An 11201-nucleotide genomic window follows, 5' to 3' on the forward strand; every position below is an offset into this window, starting at 1 on the left:
ATGACGAACAACTTGGGCACAACTACAGTTGCCTACACCCTCATCGAAGGCCAGTCAAACAACCGGCCACCTTTCTTCAACGGGAAGAACTATGCCTACTGGAAAGAAAGGATAAGGATCTTCATCCAATCCATTGACTACAACATATGGAAGATTGTTGTGAGCGGTCCTAAGATCCCAACAAAAATAAGTGCTGATGGAGTGGTGACTCCAAAAGAAGAAGCTGAATGGAATGAAGATGATAAGAAGAAGATGGAGCAGAATGCTAAAGCAATCAACCTTCTTCATTGTGCTATCAGCTTTGAAGAGTATCGGAAGGTGTCTAGATGCAAGACAGCCAAAGAAATCTGGGAAAAACTCCAGGTTACACACGAAGGCACTAAACAAGTCAAAGAAATGAGGATCGATATGCTGCGAAAAGAGTATGAGATGTTCAACATGAAGGATGGAGAAAGCATTGATGAAGCATTTGAGAGATTCTCAATCATAATCAACAACCTTGATGCTATGGGTACAAACTACTCAGAACAAACCCTAGTGAGAAAACTCCTTAGAAGCCTCACAAAAGAATGGGAAACGACTGCCACTGTCCTAACCGAGAGCAATAACCTAATCCCCATAACCTATAATGAGTTGAGAGGAAAAATCCTTGCCTATGAAACCACACACACAAATCCAGACTCAAAGAAAAAGGGAATAGCCCTCAAGTCAAAAATAGAACCAAAAGAGAGTGAGTCCAGTGATGGTATTTCAGATGATGAGCTTTTATTTTTTGCTAGGAGATTTAGAAAGATGATGAAGAACAAGGGAAAATACAAGGGTTCAAGCTCAAAGGAACACAAGATTGACTTGAGCAAGGTGACGTGTCATCATTGCAAGGAGGCTAGACATTTCAAGCTAAACTGTCCAAAGCTCAAAAAGGAGGACAAAGGAAAGAAGGAAAGGAAAAGAGTGCTCATGGCAGCTTGGGAGGATCTCGAGAATGACTCCAATGAGGAAGAAGAGTCTGAAGGTGAAGATAAAGACTGTTTCATGGCTGGAAACAAAAATTTTGATGAGGTAAATTACTTTGATTTGTCTATGGATGATCTACATGCTATTATTGATGATCTCACCTTAAACACCTCAAAACTGCTTGACAAGTACAATGAGTGTGACAAACCCCATTTGTAGGGTTTATCTTGTGCTTAATTTAGGGGATTTTATGACCTTTTACCCACATTTATTCAATGAAATAGCATAGTTTCATGATTGTCTCCTAATTTGTGCTTAAGTGTGAAAACATGCTTTTTAGGCCCTCAATTGTTTGATCTTGATTTACCTTTGATTCCATTAGATGCCTTGATATGTTTGTTAAGTGATTTCAGATTTAGGAGGCAAAGATTGGATCAAATGAATGAAGGAAAAGCATGTAAAAATGGAGAACTCATGAAGAAATAAAGGAATTGCAAAAGCTGTCAAGTCGACCTCTTCGCACTTAATCGGCCATAACTTGATCTACAGAGGTCCAAATGATACGGTTTTAATTGCGTTGGAAATCTAACATCCGGGGCTTCGAAATGATATAAGATTTGCCATATTTTTATCGCAGATAGGGGCACACACGCGCACAGTACGTGTACCCGCCGATGGTGCCACATGATTCACTTAATACAACTCGTGGCCAGCGATTTTAGAAGCCTTGTGGGCCCAATCCAACTCATTTCTGATGCTATTTAAGGCAATGATTGAAGGAAAATTAACATAATTTTGATCATTAGTTTAGTTTAGGTTAGTTTTGGGAGGGAAAGTTAGTTTTAGAGAGAGAAGCTCTCACTTCTCTCTAGGATTAGAATTAGGATTAGGTTTAGATCTAGATATACTTCTTCTTCTTCTCTCTTAATTTTTCTCTTTCATCCTTAATTGCTCTCTTGTAATTGTAGCATTCTACTTCTCTTGTAATTCCTTTGCATTGTTAGTTGTAGCTTATGAACTTTCTTTTGTAGATATACATTTCTTCTTCAATACAATTGGTAAGTTCTTTGTTGTTTCATAATTATTTTGCCTTTCTATTATTAATCTCTTACTTTTGTAGTTGTAGATTCCTTTAATTCTTGCAATTAATAATGTTTTCCATTATTGCCTTCTATGTGTTTGTTGAAATGCCTCTTCTAGATATGAGTTAGATTTTGTTCTTCTTGGCTTGGGAAGGTAACTTAAGAACTCTTGAGTTACTAATGTCCAAGTAATTGATGATTGAGAGCCATTAACTCTAGATCTCACTAATTGATTTGGTGGAGAACTAGGACTTATGGACTTGGATTGACATAGCTCATTTGACTTTCCTTTACTAGTTAGAGGATGACTTAATGGGGTTGATCCTTGCCAATTCTCATGTTGTGGTTAGTGATTAGGATAGAGATCCTTGACCACCAACCCTTACCAAGGCCTTTTGTTATTTGAATTTCCTTGCCATTTACTTTTCATGTTTCTCATCAAAAACCCCAAAATATAACTCATAACCAATAACAAGAACACTTTATTGGAATTCCTAGGGAGAACGACCCGAGGTTCAATACTCCGGTTTATAGATTTTAGGGGTTTGTTACTTGTGACAAACAAATTTTTATATGAAAGGATTAATGTTGGTTTAGAAACTATATTGTAACGAGAGTTTATTGTGAATTCTAAACCATACAAAAGTCTACTCATCAAAATAGCGTCGTTGCCGGGGAATTGCAATGGTGTTATGTTATTGGTTATTGTATATATGTGAATATTGCGAATAGTTTGCCTGTTTGATTTAGTAGCTATATTTTATCTCCTTGTTTTTGTGCCTTTTATTTTTTTTGTCTTTGCTATCATGAATTCTCACTTTGGCTATGAGTTTAGTTCTAATTGTGTTGTAGAAAATGTGAACTTCAATGACCACATGCATCAAGGATGGAACCAACAAAGATTGGAGGAGCCTCAAGAAATTGATCACTCCTATTGGCAATAACCTCCGGATACTTATAGGTATAATCACCATCCTAATACATGTCAATTCAATGGCTATGGTGAATATTCTTGTGACAATCAACAACCACCATCATATGATTATGAATCTTGTCCTCAACATGAACCTCAACCATACTCACAAGCCTTTCCATACCAAACATCTTCCTATTATCTATATCCATCATATGACCAACCACCCATACCACATCCTTATGACCATTATGAGCAAGAACCTTTGGAACCACCACAACCTTATCATGACTACTATGAAGAACCACCTCAATACTCACCATCTCCATACCCCTACCAAGAAGAACCAACTTCCTACTATGACCCCTTTCTCCAAAATAATGAACCTTCCTATCCACCCCAAGTCCCAATAGATAATTCTCTTACCTTGCTACTTCAAGGCCAAGCGGATATGCAAAGGAACACCTTAGAGTTTGTGATTAACTTGACCAAGATAGTGCATACTTTAGCCTACCAATGCTTGAATACTCAAGGTGCTTCCGTGGCCACATATGAAAAAGCAAAAGAAGAGCAAAGTATGAAGGAGAAATTGGAAAATCCGGTGGAGAAGAAGGAATAGTCGAATTTTGTGTTGGAACAATTGGAGAAGCCTATGGTTATTGAAGAAAACGAAGAAGTGGTTGAAGATTTAGGAGATGTTGAAAGTCCATGGGAATGTAGCATCATGGAGCACTCTTCCAAGAGGCTTGATATTGATGTTGAGGAGGGTGCGCAACCTCCAAAGCATATCATAGTTGGAGACTTGGAAGAGGTCTATCAAGAGATGGATTCAATCATGGATGAATTTCTATCTACAATTGAATCCTCTTGACGATCGGATTTCTGCTGGTAAAGAATTTTATAAAAAATAATCGCGTTATAAGTGTAGTTTCTAAACCAGCAAAGAATCCTTTCGTACAAAAGTTTGGTTGTCACAAGTAACAAAACCCAATAAAATTGATAACCGAAGTATTGAAACCTCGGGTCGTCTCTCAAGGAATTGCAGGGAAGTGTGTTTATTATTGGTTATGGAAAAAAGTATATTTTTGGGTTTTTGAAATAGGAAACAAATAAATTAAATGGCAAGAAAAATAAATTAATAATTAGAAAAACTCTTGGCAAGGTATGAGAACCGGAAATTCCATCCTAGTTATCCTTATCAGGTGTGATGAGAATTGTTTATTGCTCCCACTTAGTTAACCCTTACTAAATAAAGGAAAGTCAAGTGGACCAATTAACTTGATTCCTCAAGTCCTAGTCAACTCCTATGGAAAGACTAGCTTTAGAGGGATCCAAATCAATCAGCAATTTCCAATTTTTAATCAACCGCTGAGTTTGACAACTCAAGTATCACCAATTACTCAACCAAAGCCAAAAGGGGAAAAATCTAAATTATTTATATCATAAATAGAAGAAAGCAATCATAAATCTGAAATACTTCAAATTGTATTTAACATAAATTCAAATCTAACATGGGAAGGTTCATAAGCCAATTTGGCAACATAAGTAATTAACAAGTAAAAGTATTAGAGTAAATAAAAGTAGAAGAGAAACATAAATTAAAGGAACATTGAACCTGAAATGAAGAAGCAATCATAAAATTAAGAGAAATCCTAATCCTAAAACCTAAGAGAGAGGAGAGAGCCTCCCTCTCTAGAAACATCTAAAACCTAAAATTGTGAATTATGAATGTTATATGAATTCTTGTTGAATGAATGAATGGATTCCCCCATTTATAGCCTCTAATATGTGTTTTCTGGGCCAAAAACTAGGTCAAAAACAGCCCAGAAATTGCCCCCAGCGATTTCTGGTACGTACAGGTCGCTGCAAAGTCACGCGTTAGCGTCGTCCACGCGTTAGCGTGGATTGGGTTTTTGCCAGGTCACGTGTCCGCGTGATCTACGCGTTCACATCACCTGGCTTCAGGGAAGCTATGGCAAATTATAGATTGTTGCGAAGCCCCGGACGTTAGCTTTCCAACACAACTAAAACTGCATTATTTGGACCTCTGTAGCTCAAGTTATGGTCGATTTAGTACCAAGAGGTCAGGCTGGACAGCTTTAGCAGTTCCTTCAGTTTCTTGTATTCCTTCCACTTTTGCATGCTTCCTTTCCATCCTCTAAGCCATTCCTGCCCTATAAACTCTGAAATCACTTAACACACATATCAAGACATCAAATGGTAATAAGAGAGGATTAATATTAGCAAATATAAGGCCAAAGAAGAATGTTTTCAATCATAGCACAAAATCAGGAAGGAAAACGTAAAACATGCGAATTGTATGAATAAGTGTGAGAATAATGGGTAAAATCCACTAGATTAAGCACAGGATAAAGCCTAAAAATGGGGTTTATCACCTCTCCCATTGGACATGAAGTTGAGATTATAGAAGAATATGCACAACCTCCCATACCCTTGGTGAGCAATGAGAAACAGAGTGAATCGGAAGAGAGCTACCAAGGGGAAAAAGTTAAAATGGTGTATATCAAAATTGAAGAATATAAAGAGGTTGATCAAAAGATGGATTTATTCATCAATGAATTCCTATCCAAAATTGACTCACCTTCCCTTGGGCAAGATGAAGTTCTTGAAGACAACTCCAAGCCAAGTGATAAAAGGAAAAAGGTTAAAATTGAAGAAGCTTGCAAAGAGGTGGAGATAGTCAAAGAAGAGCACAAAGGAGTGGAGCTTGCAAGATCATTAGGACCACCCCTCCCTAAGTTACCATCCTACACAATATTCAAGTGGGTAAAATTCTTATCCCTAAGCTTTACTTTCTCACTTGAATATGGTTTGATTGAAAATGATGGTCAACTTAGAGCTCTTTGTGGAGTTAAAAGTAGACGAGAGTTGTGTAGTGGTTGGAAACATCACTCTAAGTTCATGATGGTTGCACGCTCAAAGTTGTATAGTAATAATTGGTGGAGAACCAAATTGCATGAGTCTAGGAAGTTGTTTGGTCGCTTACATGAGAATTCTAAAGTCATGCCACCCGGATGGACTAATAATGATCAACTTCAAGACGGGTGTGAAAATAAAGTGTGGGATCCCGGATCGCACAAGGAAAATCAAATTTGGGAGCTCATAGCTTGTGCGGAACTCCATCAAGGCTTGAAGATATTAACTTTGAAGAATGGAGCTTATTGGAGATTCAAGTATTGGTGGATGTTCAAAGATAGCTTCAAGCACAAGCCTCCTTGATAAGAAGCTCCCCATAAGTCCAACTTAAGGACAATAAACAAAAGAGCTAGGTGGGAGACACCCCACCATGGTAACTTCTTTTCATTTTCTCTTTTTGTGCATATTGGTAATTAGTTTAAATTCATGTTTTGTTTTGATTTTTTGAGTATAATTGGTAGTTTAGTATGTTAAATAAGGTTTTATGGTATTTTGGTAGCTGTTTGGAGGTTTGGAATGCTTGGATTGGTGCAAAAACATAGGAAAAATTTTGAAAAATAGAGCACCATCCGCGCGTACGCGTACTGCGCGCGTACGCGTGCATCAAAGCATTTTCGCCTATCCGCACACACGCGCCATGTACGCGTACGCATGGATTGAGAAATTCCACTTCCAAGCCAAAAACCCGAGAGTTGTGCGAACGCTACGCTAGCATTGTGCCTTTCGCACAAACTAACTCACGCGGACGTGCACATGACGCGTACGCGTCGCTCTCGAAATAAGCCATCCGCGCGCACGCTCCATCTACGCGTATGCGTCGCGTCCATTGCACCACCATCCGTGCGCGTGCCATGCGCACATACGCGCGGATGCCCTTCCTTCACTTCATTTCTTTTCTTCTCCTCTTTTCATTTCTTTCCTTCTCCTTTCTTCTCCCCTTCTCCTACTCCTCGTCCAACACTTCCAAACACCATTGATAACCATTTATTTTAGTTAGTTAATTAGTTAATTAGTTAGTTGATTAGTTAGTTTTAGCTTAGTTTTCATTCTTTCTTTTCTCTTTTTCATTATAAGTGTTGGATTATTACTTTTGTTGATATATATTGCTGCTTATTCCTAATTGCATGCTATCTTAGCATAATTGTTTTTGGATATTCATTGTTGGATTCCTTGATTGAGGTTATATTTTGCTACTTGGTTTTAAGTTCTTCATACTTACCTTTTGAAAATACCAAGTGATGAGGATCGCCTTCGAGCTTGTAACTCTTCTTGAATTGCATGATTTGGCCACCATGTAATTGGAATCCTTTTCCTCGATTAGGCAATCTCTTGATATTGGATGTTGAGCATTTATCTTAATGCATTGTATTTCTTGATTATATGCATCCATATGTTTATAGTTTGAATGCCTTCATGCTTCTTTAATGCTTGTTTTACCTTACAAGTTTACTTAAAGCATCTCAAGCACACTAGGATGAGTGATGTACATGCTTCTTTAGTGACATAGCTTTTATGCTAATGTGTGTTCTAAACCGCGTGCAATTTAGAATTCACACACTTATTTGTCATTAATGTCACACTAATTCACTCACTCAATTCTAGTGATTAGTACCTCATTCCAACAATGTATGCTTCCTTGCTTTTGTATTTTCTCATCTTATGGTGTTCTTTTCTATTTTTCATGATTGATGCACCACAAGCGAAAACGGAAGTGGAAGACAAAGAACACGCAGCAATCGGTTGACCTACCAGCTGAAGGTAGCAATCCGGAAAGTTGTCATACCCCCTTGCTCATCTTTGAGTGCACCGAAAACGGTGCAAACTTTTAAGTGTGGGGAGGTCGTCTGACCGATCGGTAATTTTGGGTGACAAATTTCTAATTCCAACACTTTTGCATTTCATTTTAGGTTTTTAGGAATTTTGTTACGTTTTCTTAATTTTGCATATATATACACAATAAGCTTAGTCAAAATAATGAGATTTTTCAAGAATTCTATCTATAGGACACCAATTGATTTGAGTGAAAACTTTTCATTGAAACTTGCTTGAATCACATATATTGTGGAATATATTTTGAGCTAAGAACACAAGCAAGTGAGATTTGAGCCTAATGGTGTGGTTACATCTTATAACTACTTATTTTCCTTCTTGTGTGCATTGTTCTCTTTCTACGATTATAATCTTTGATTTGTTTGATTCTCTATGTCCATTATTTTGTGTAGACATACATTTAAATGATTGAGGCCATCATTTCATGTAGCTCACTTACCCAAATAACCTTACCTCTTATCATCCATTGTTAGCCAATTTGAGCCTATGATTAACTCACTTATTCTTAATTTTAGCACATTACAAGCCCTAAAGCGAAAAACAATAAATGTCCTTAATTTGGATCTTTGATTAGCTTAGGCTAGTGTGTGTATCATTCAAGTGTGGGAACCTTGGGACATTGGGTATATGCTCATGTGTTAATTAAAATGTAAAACCTTATGCATTGATGTTTTTGTATATATTGCAAAGCAAAAAGAAAATGGATGAGAAAGACAAAAAAAAAAAGAAAAAAGAAGAAGAAGAGTATGGAAAAGAAAAGAAAAGAAAAAAATTAGAAAAGGAAAGAAAAAACGAAAAAGAAAAGAAATAAAAAGGGGACAAAATACCCCAAAGCAAGTGAAGCTCAATAAAATCAATGCATATGAGTTGTGAAATGGAAAGAAGATGCATGAGTATGTGAAAAAATGAAAAAATGGGTAGTTAGGTTAGTTTTTAATTATATAGGATGTCATAGGTTAGGTGGGAAGTCTAAGCTTATCAAAGATTCAAATTTCAAGCTCACTTAACCATATATGCATCTTACCTTGACCCTAGCCCCATTACAACCAATGAAAAGACCTCATGATACTTGTATGCATGCATGAAAATAATGTCGATTGTTAGAAAAAAAATAAATCTTGGAAAGCATGAAGTAGGGGAGAATTGAGTGAATCAACCCTAAACACTTGAGCGAATAGAGTGCAAACACTATCGGTGAGGGTTCGATTGCTGAATTACATGTTTTCCACCTATGATCATCACTCCTCATGCAAGTTTGTAAAAATATTTAATAGCTCAATTCAATTGTGGTTTGGCATGGTTGTTAATACCCTTAGCCCTTGTGCATATATGTATTCTTGGGAATTGACTTATTTTGACCAAGCAATTGCATTCATGTAGATAGTTGCATATAGGTAGTTTGCATTTAGATTAGTTTACATTGAATAAATGTTGATATCCTTTGTTCTTTCTTGGTTTAAGCATGAGGACATGCTTGGTTTAAGTGTGGGGAGGTTGATAAGCCCCATTTGTAGGGTTTATCTTGTGCTTAATTTAGGGAATTTTATGACCTTTTACCCACATTTATTCAATGAAATAGCATGGTTTCATGATTGTCTCCTAATTTGTGCTTAAGTGTGAAAACATGCTTTTTAGGCCCTCAATTGTTTGATCTTGATTTACCTTTGATTCCATTAGATGCCTTGATATGTTTGTTAAGTGATTTCAGATTTAGGAAGCAAAGATTGGATCAAAGAAATGAAGGAAAAGCATGTAAAAATGGAGAACTCATGAAAAAATGAAGGAATCACAAAAGCTGTCAAGCCGACCTCTTCGCACTTAATCGACTATAACTTGAGCTACAGAGGTCCAAATGATGCAGTTCTAGTTGTGTTAGAAAGCTAACATCCGGGGCTTCGAAATGATATAAGATTTGCCATATTTACATCGCGGATAGGGGCGCGCATGCGCACAGTACGCGTACGCGCCGATGGTGCCACATGATTCACTTAATGCAACTCGTGGCCAGCGATTTTAGAAGCCTTGTGGGCCCAATCCAACTCATTTCTGATGCTATTTAAGCCAAGAATTGAAGAGAAATTAACATACTTTTGATCATTAGTTTATTTTAGGTTAGTTTTGGGAGGAAAAGTTAGTTTTAGAGAGAGAAGCTCTCACTTCTCTCTAGGATTAGAATTAGGATTAGGTTTAGATCTAGATATACTTCTTCTTCTTCTCTCTTAATTTTTCTCTTTCATCCTTAATTGCTCTCTTGTAATTATAGCATTCTACTTCTCTTGTAATTCCTTTGCATTGTTAGTTGTAGCTTATGAACTTTCTTTTGTAGATCTACATTTCTTCTTCAATACAATTGGTAAGTTCTTTGTTGTTTCATAATTATTTTGCCTTTCTATAGTTAATCTCTTGCTTTTGTAGTTGTAGATTTCTTTAATTCTTGCAATTAATAATATTTTCCATTATTGCCTTCTATGTATTTGTTGAAATGCCTCTTCTAGATATGAGTTAGATTTTGTTCCTCTTGGCTTGGGAAGGTAACTTAGGAACTCTTGAGTTACTAATGTCCAAGTAATTGATGATTGGGAGCCATTAACTCTAGATCTCACTAATTGATTTGGTGGAGAACTAGGACTTATGGACTTGGATTGACATAGCTCATTTGACTTTCCTTTACTAGTTAGAGGATGACTTAATGGGGTTGATCCTTGCTAATTCTCATGTTGTGGTTAGTGATTAGGATAGAGATACTTGACCACCAACCCTTACCAAGGCCTTTTGTTATTTGAATTTCTTTGCCATTTACTTTTCATGTTTCTCATCAAAAACCCCAAAATATAACTCATAACCAATAACAAGAACACTTTATTGCAATTCCTAGGGAGAACGACCTGATGTTCAATACTTTGGTTTATAGATTTTAGGGGTTTGTTACTTGTGACAAACAAATTTTTGTATGAAAGGATTAATGTTGGTTTAGAAACTATATTGCAACGAAAGTTTATTGTGAATTCTAAACCGTACAAAAGTCTACTCATCAGAGTGCAGATCTGAAAGAGATGTGTTAAGAGCTAAAAATGATTTTTAAAAAAAAAGTGAAGGAAATTGAATGTGCTTTAAACATCATTGAAGAAAACAGATTTCTAAAATCTGAACTTGAAAAATTAAAAGAAAATCACATTGTGGATCCTTCTCATGAGTTAATTGCTGAAAATGATAGATTAAATGATATGATTAAAAGACTGAATGGCGACTTAGCAAAATTTGCTCAAAGTTCCAGTAACTTGGACAGATTACTTGCAAGTCAAAGACCATTATTTTAAAAATCTGGTTTAGGCTATATAGCCAAGGAAGATGTAGTTTTCAATGATTCCTCTATAAAATTTGTGGCTTCTTCATCAAATACTAAATCCACACCAATCAAATCTGGTATTGGATATGTTCCAACATTTGAAGAAAAATTTGATGAAGTATACACTAGTGAAACTGAG

The 11201-nt window shown here is 36.5% G+C and overlaps 1 protein-coding gene across 1 annotated transcript; it reads left to right on the forward strand.

Moving 5' to 3' along the window:
• On the forward strand, window positions 1–1173 carry LOC148561948 (uncharacterized). The gene has a single exon (XM_088490808.1). It carries the CDS (start codon window positions 1–3, stop codon window positions 1171–1173), a length of 1173 nt encoding a protein of 390 aa, XP_088346934.1.
• The last annotated feature ends 10028 nt before the right edge of the window (window positions 1174–11201 follow it).

Source organism: Arachis ipaensis, chromosome B6, assembly GCF_059453495.1.
Source record: "Arachis ipaensis isolate K30076 ecotype BB chromosome B6, ASM5945349v1, whole genome shotgun sequence".
NCBI lineage: Eukaryota > Viridiplantae > Streptophyta > Magnoliopsida > Fabales > Fabaceae > Arachis > Arachis ipaensis.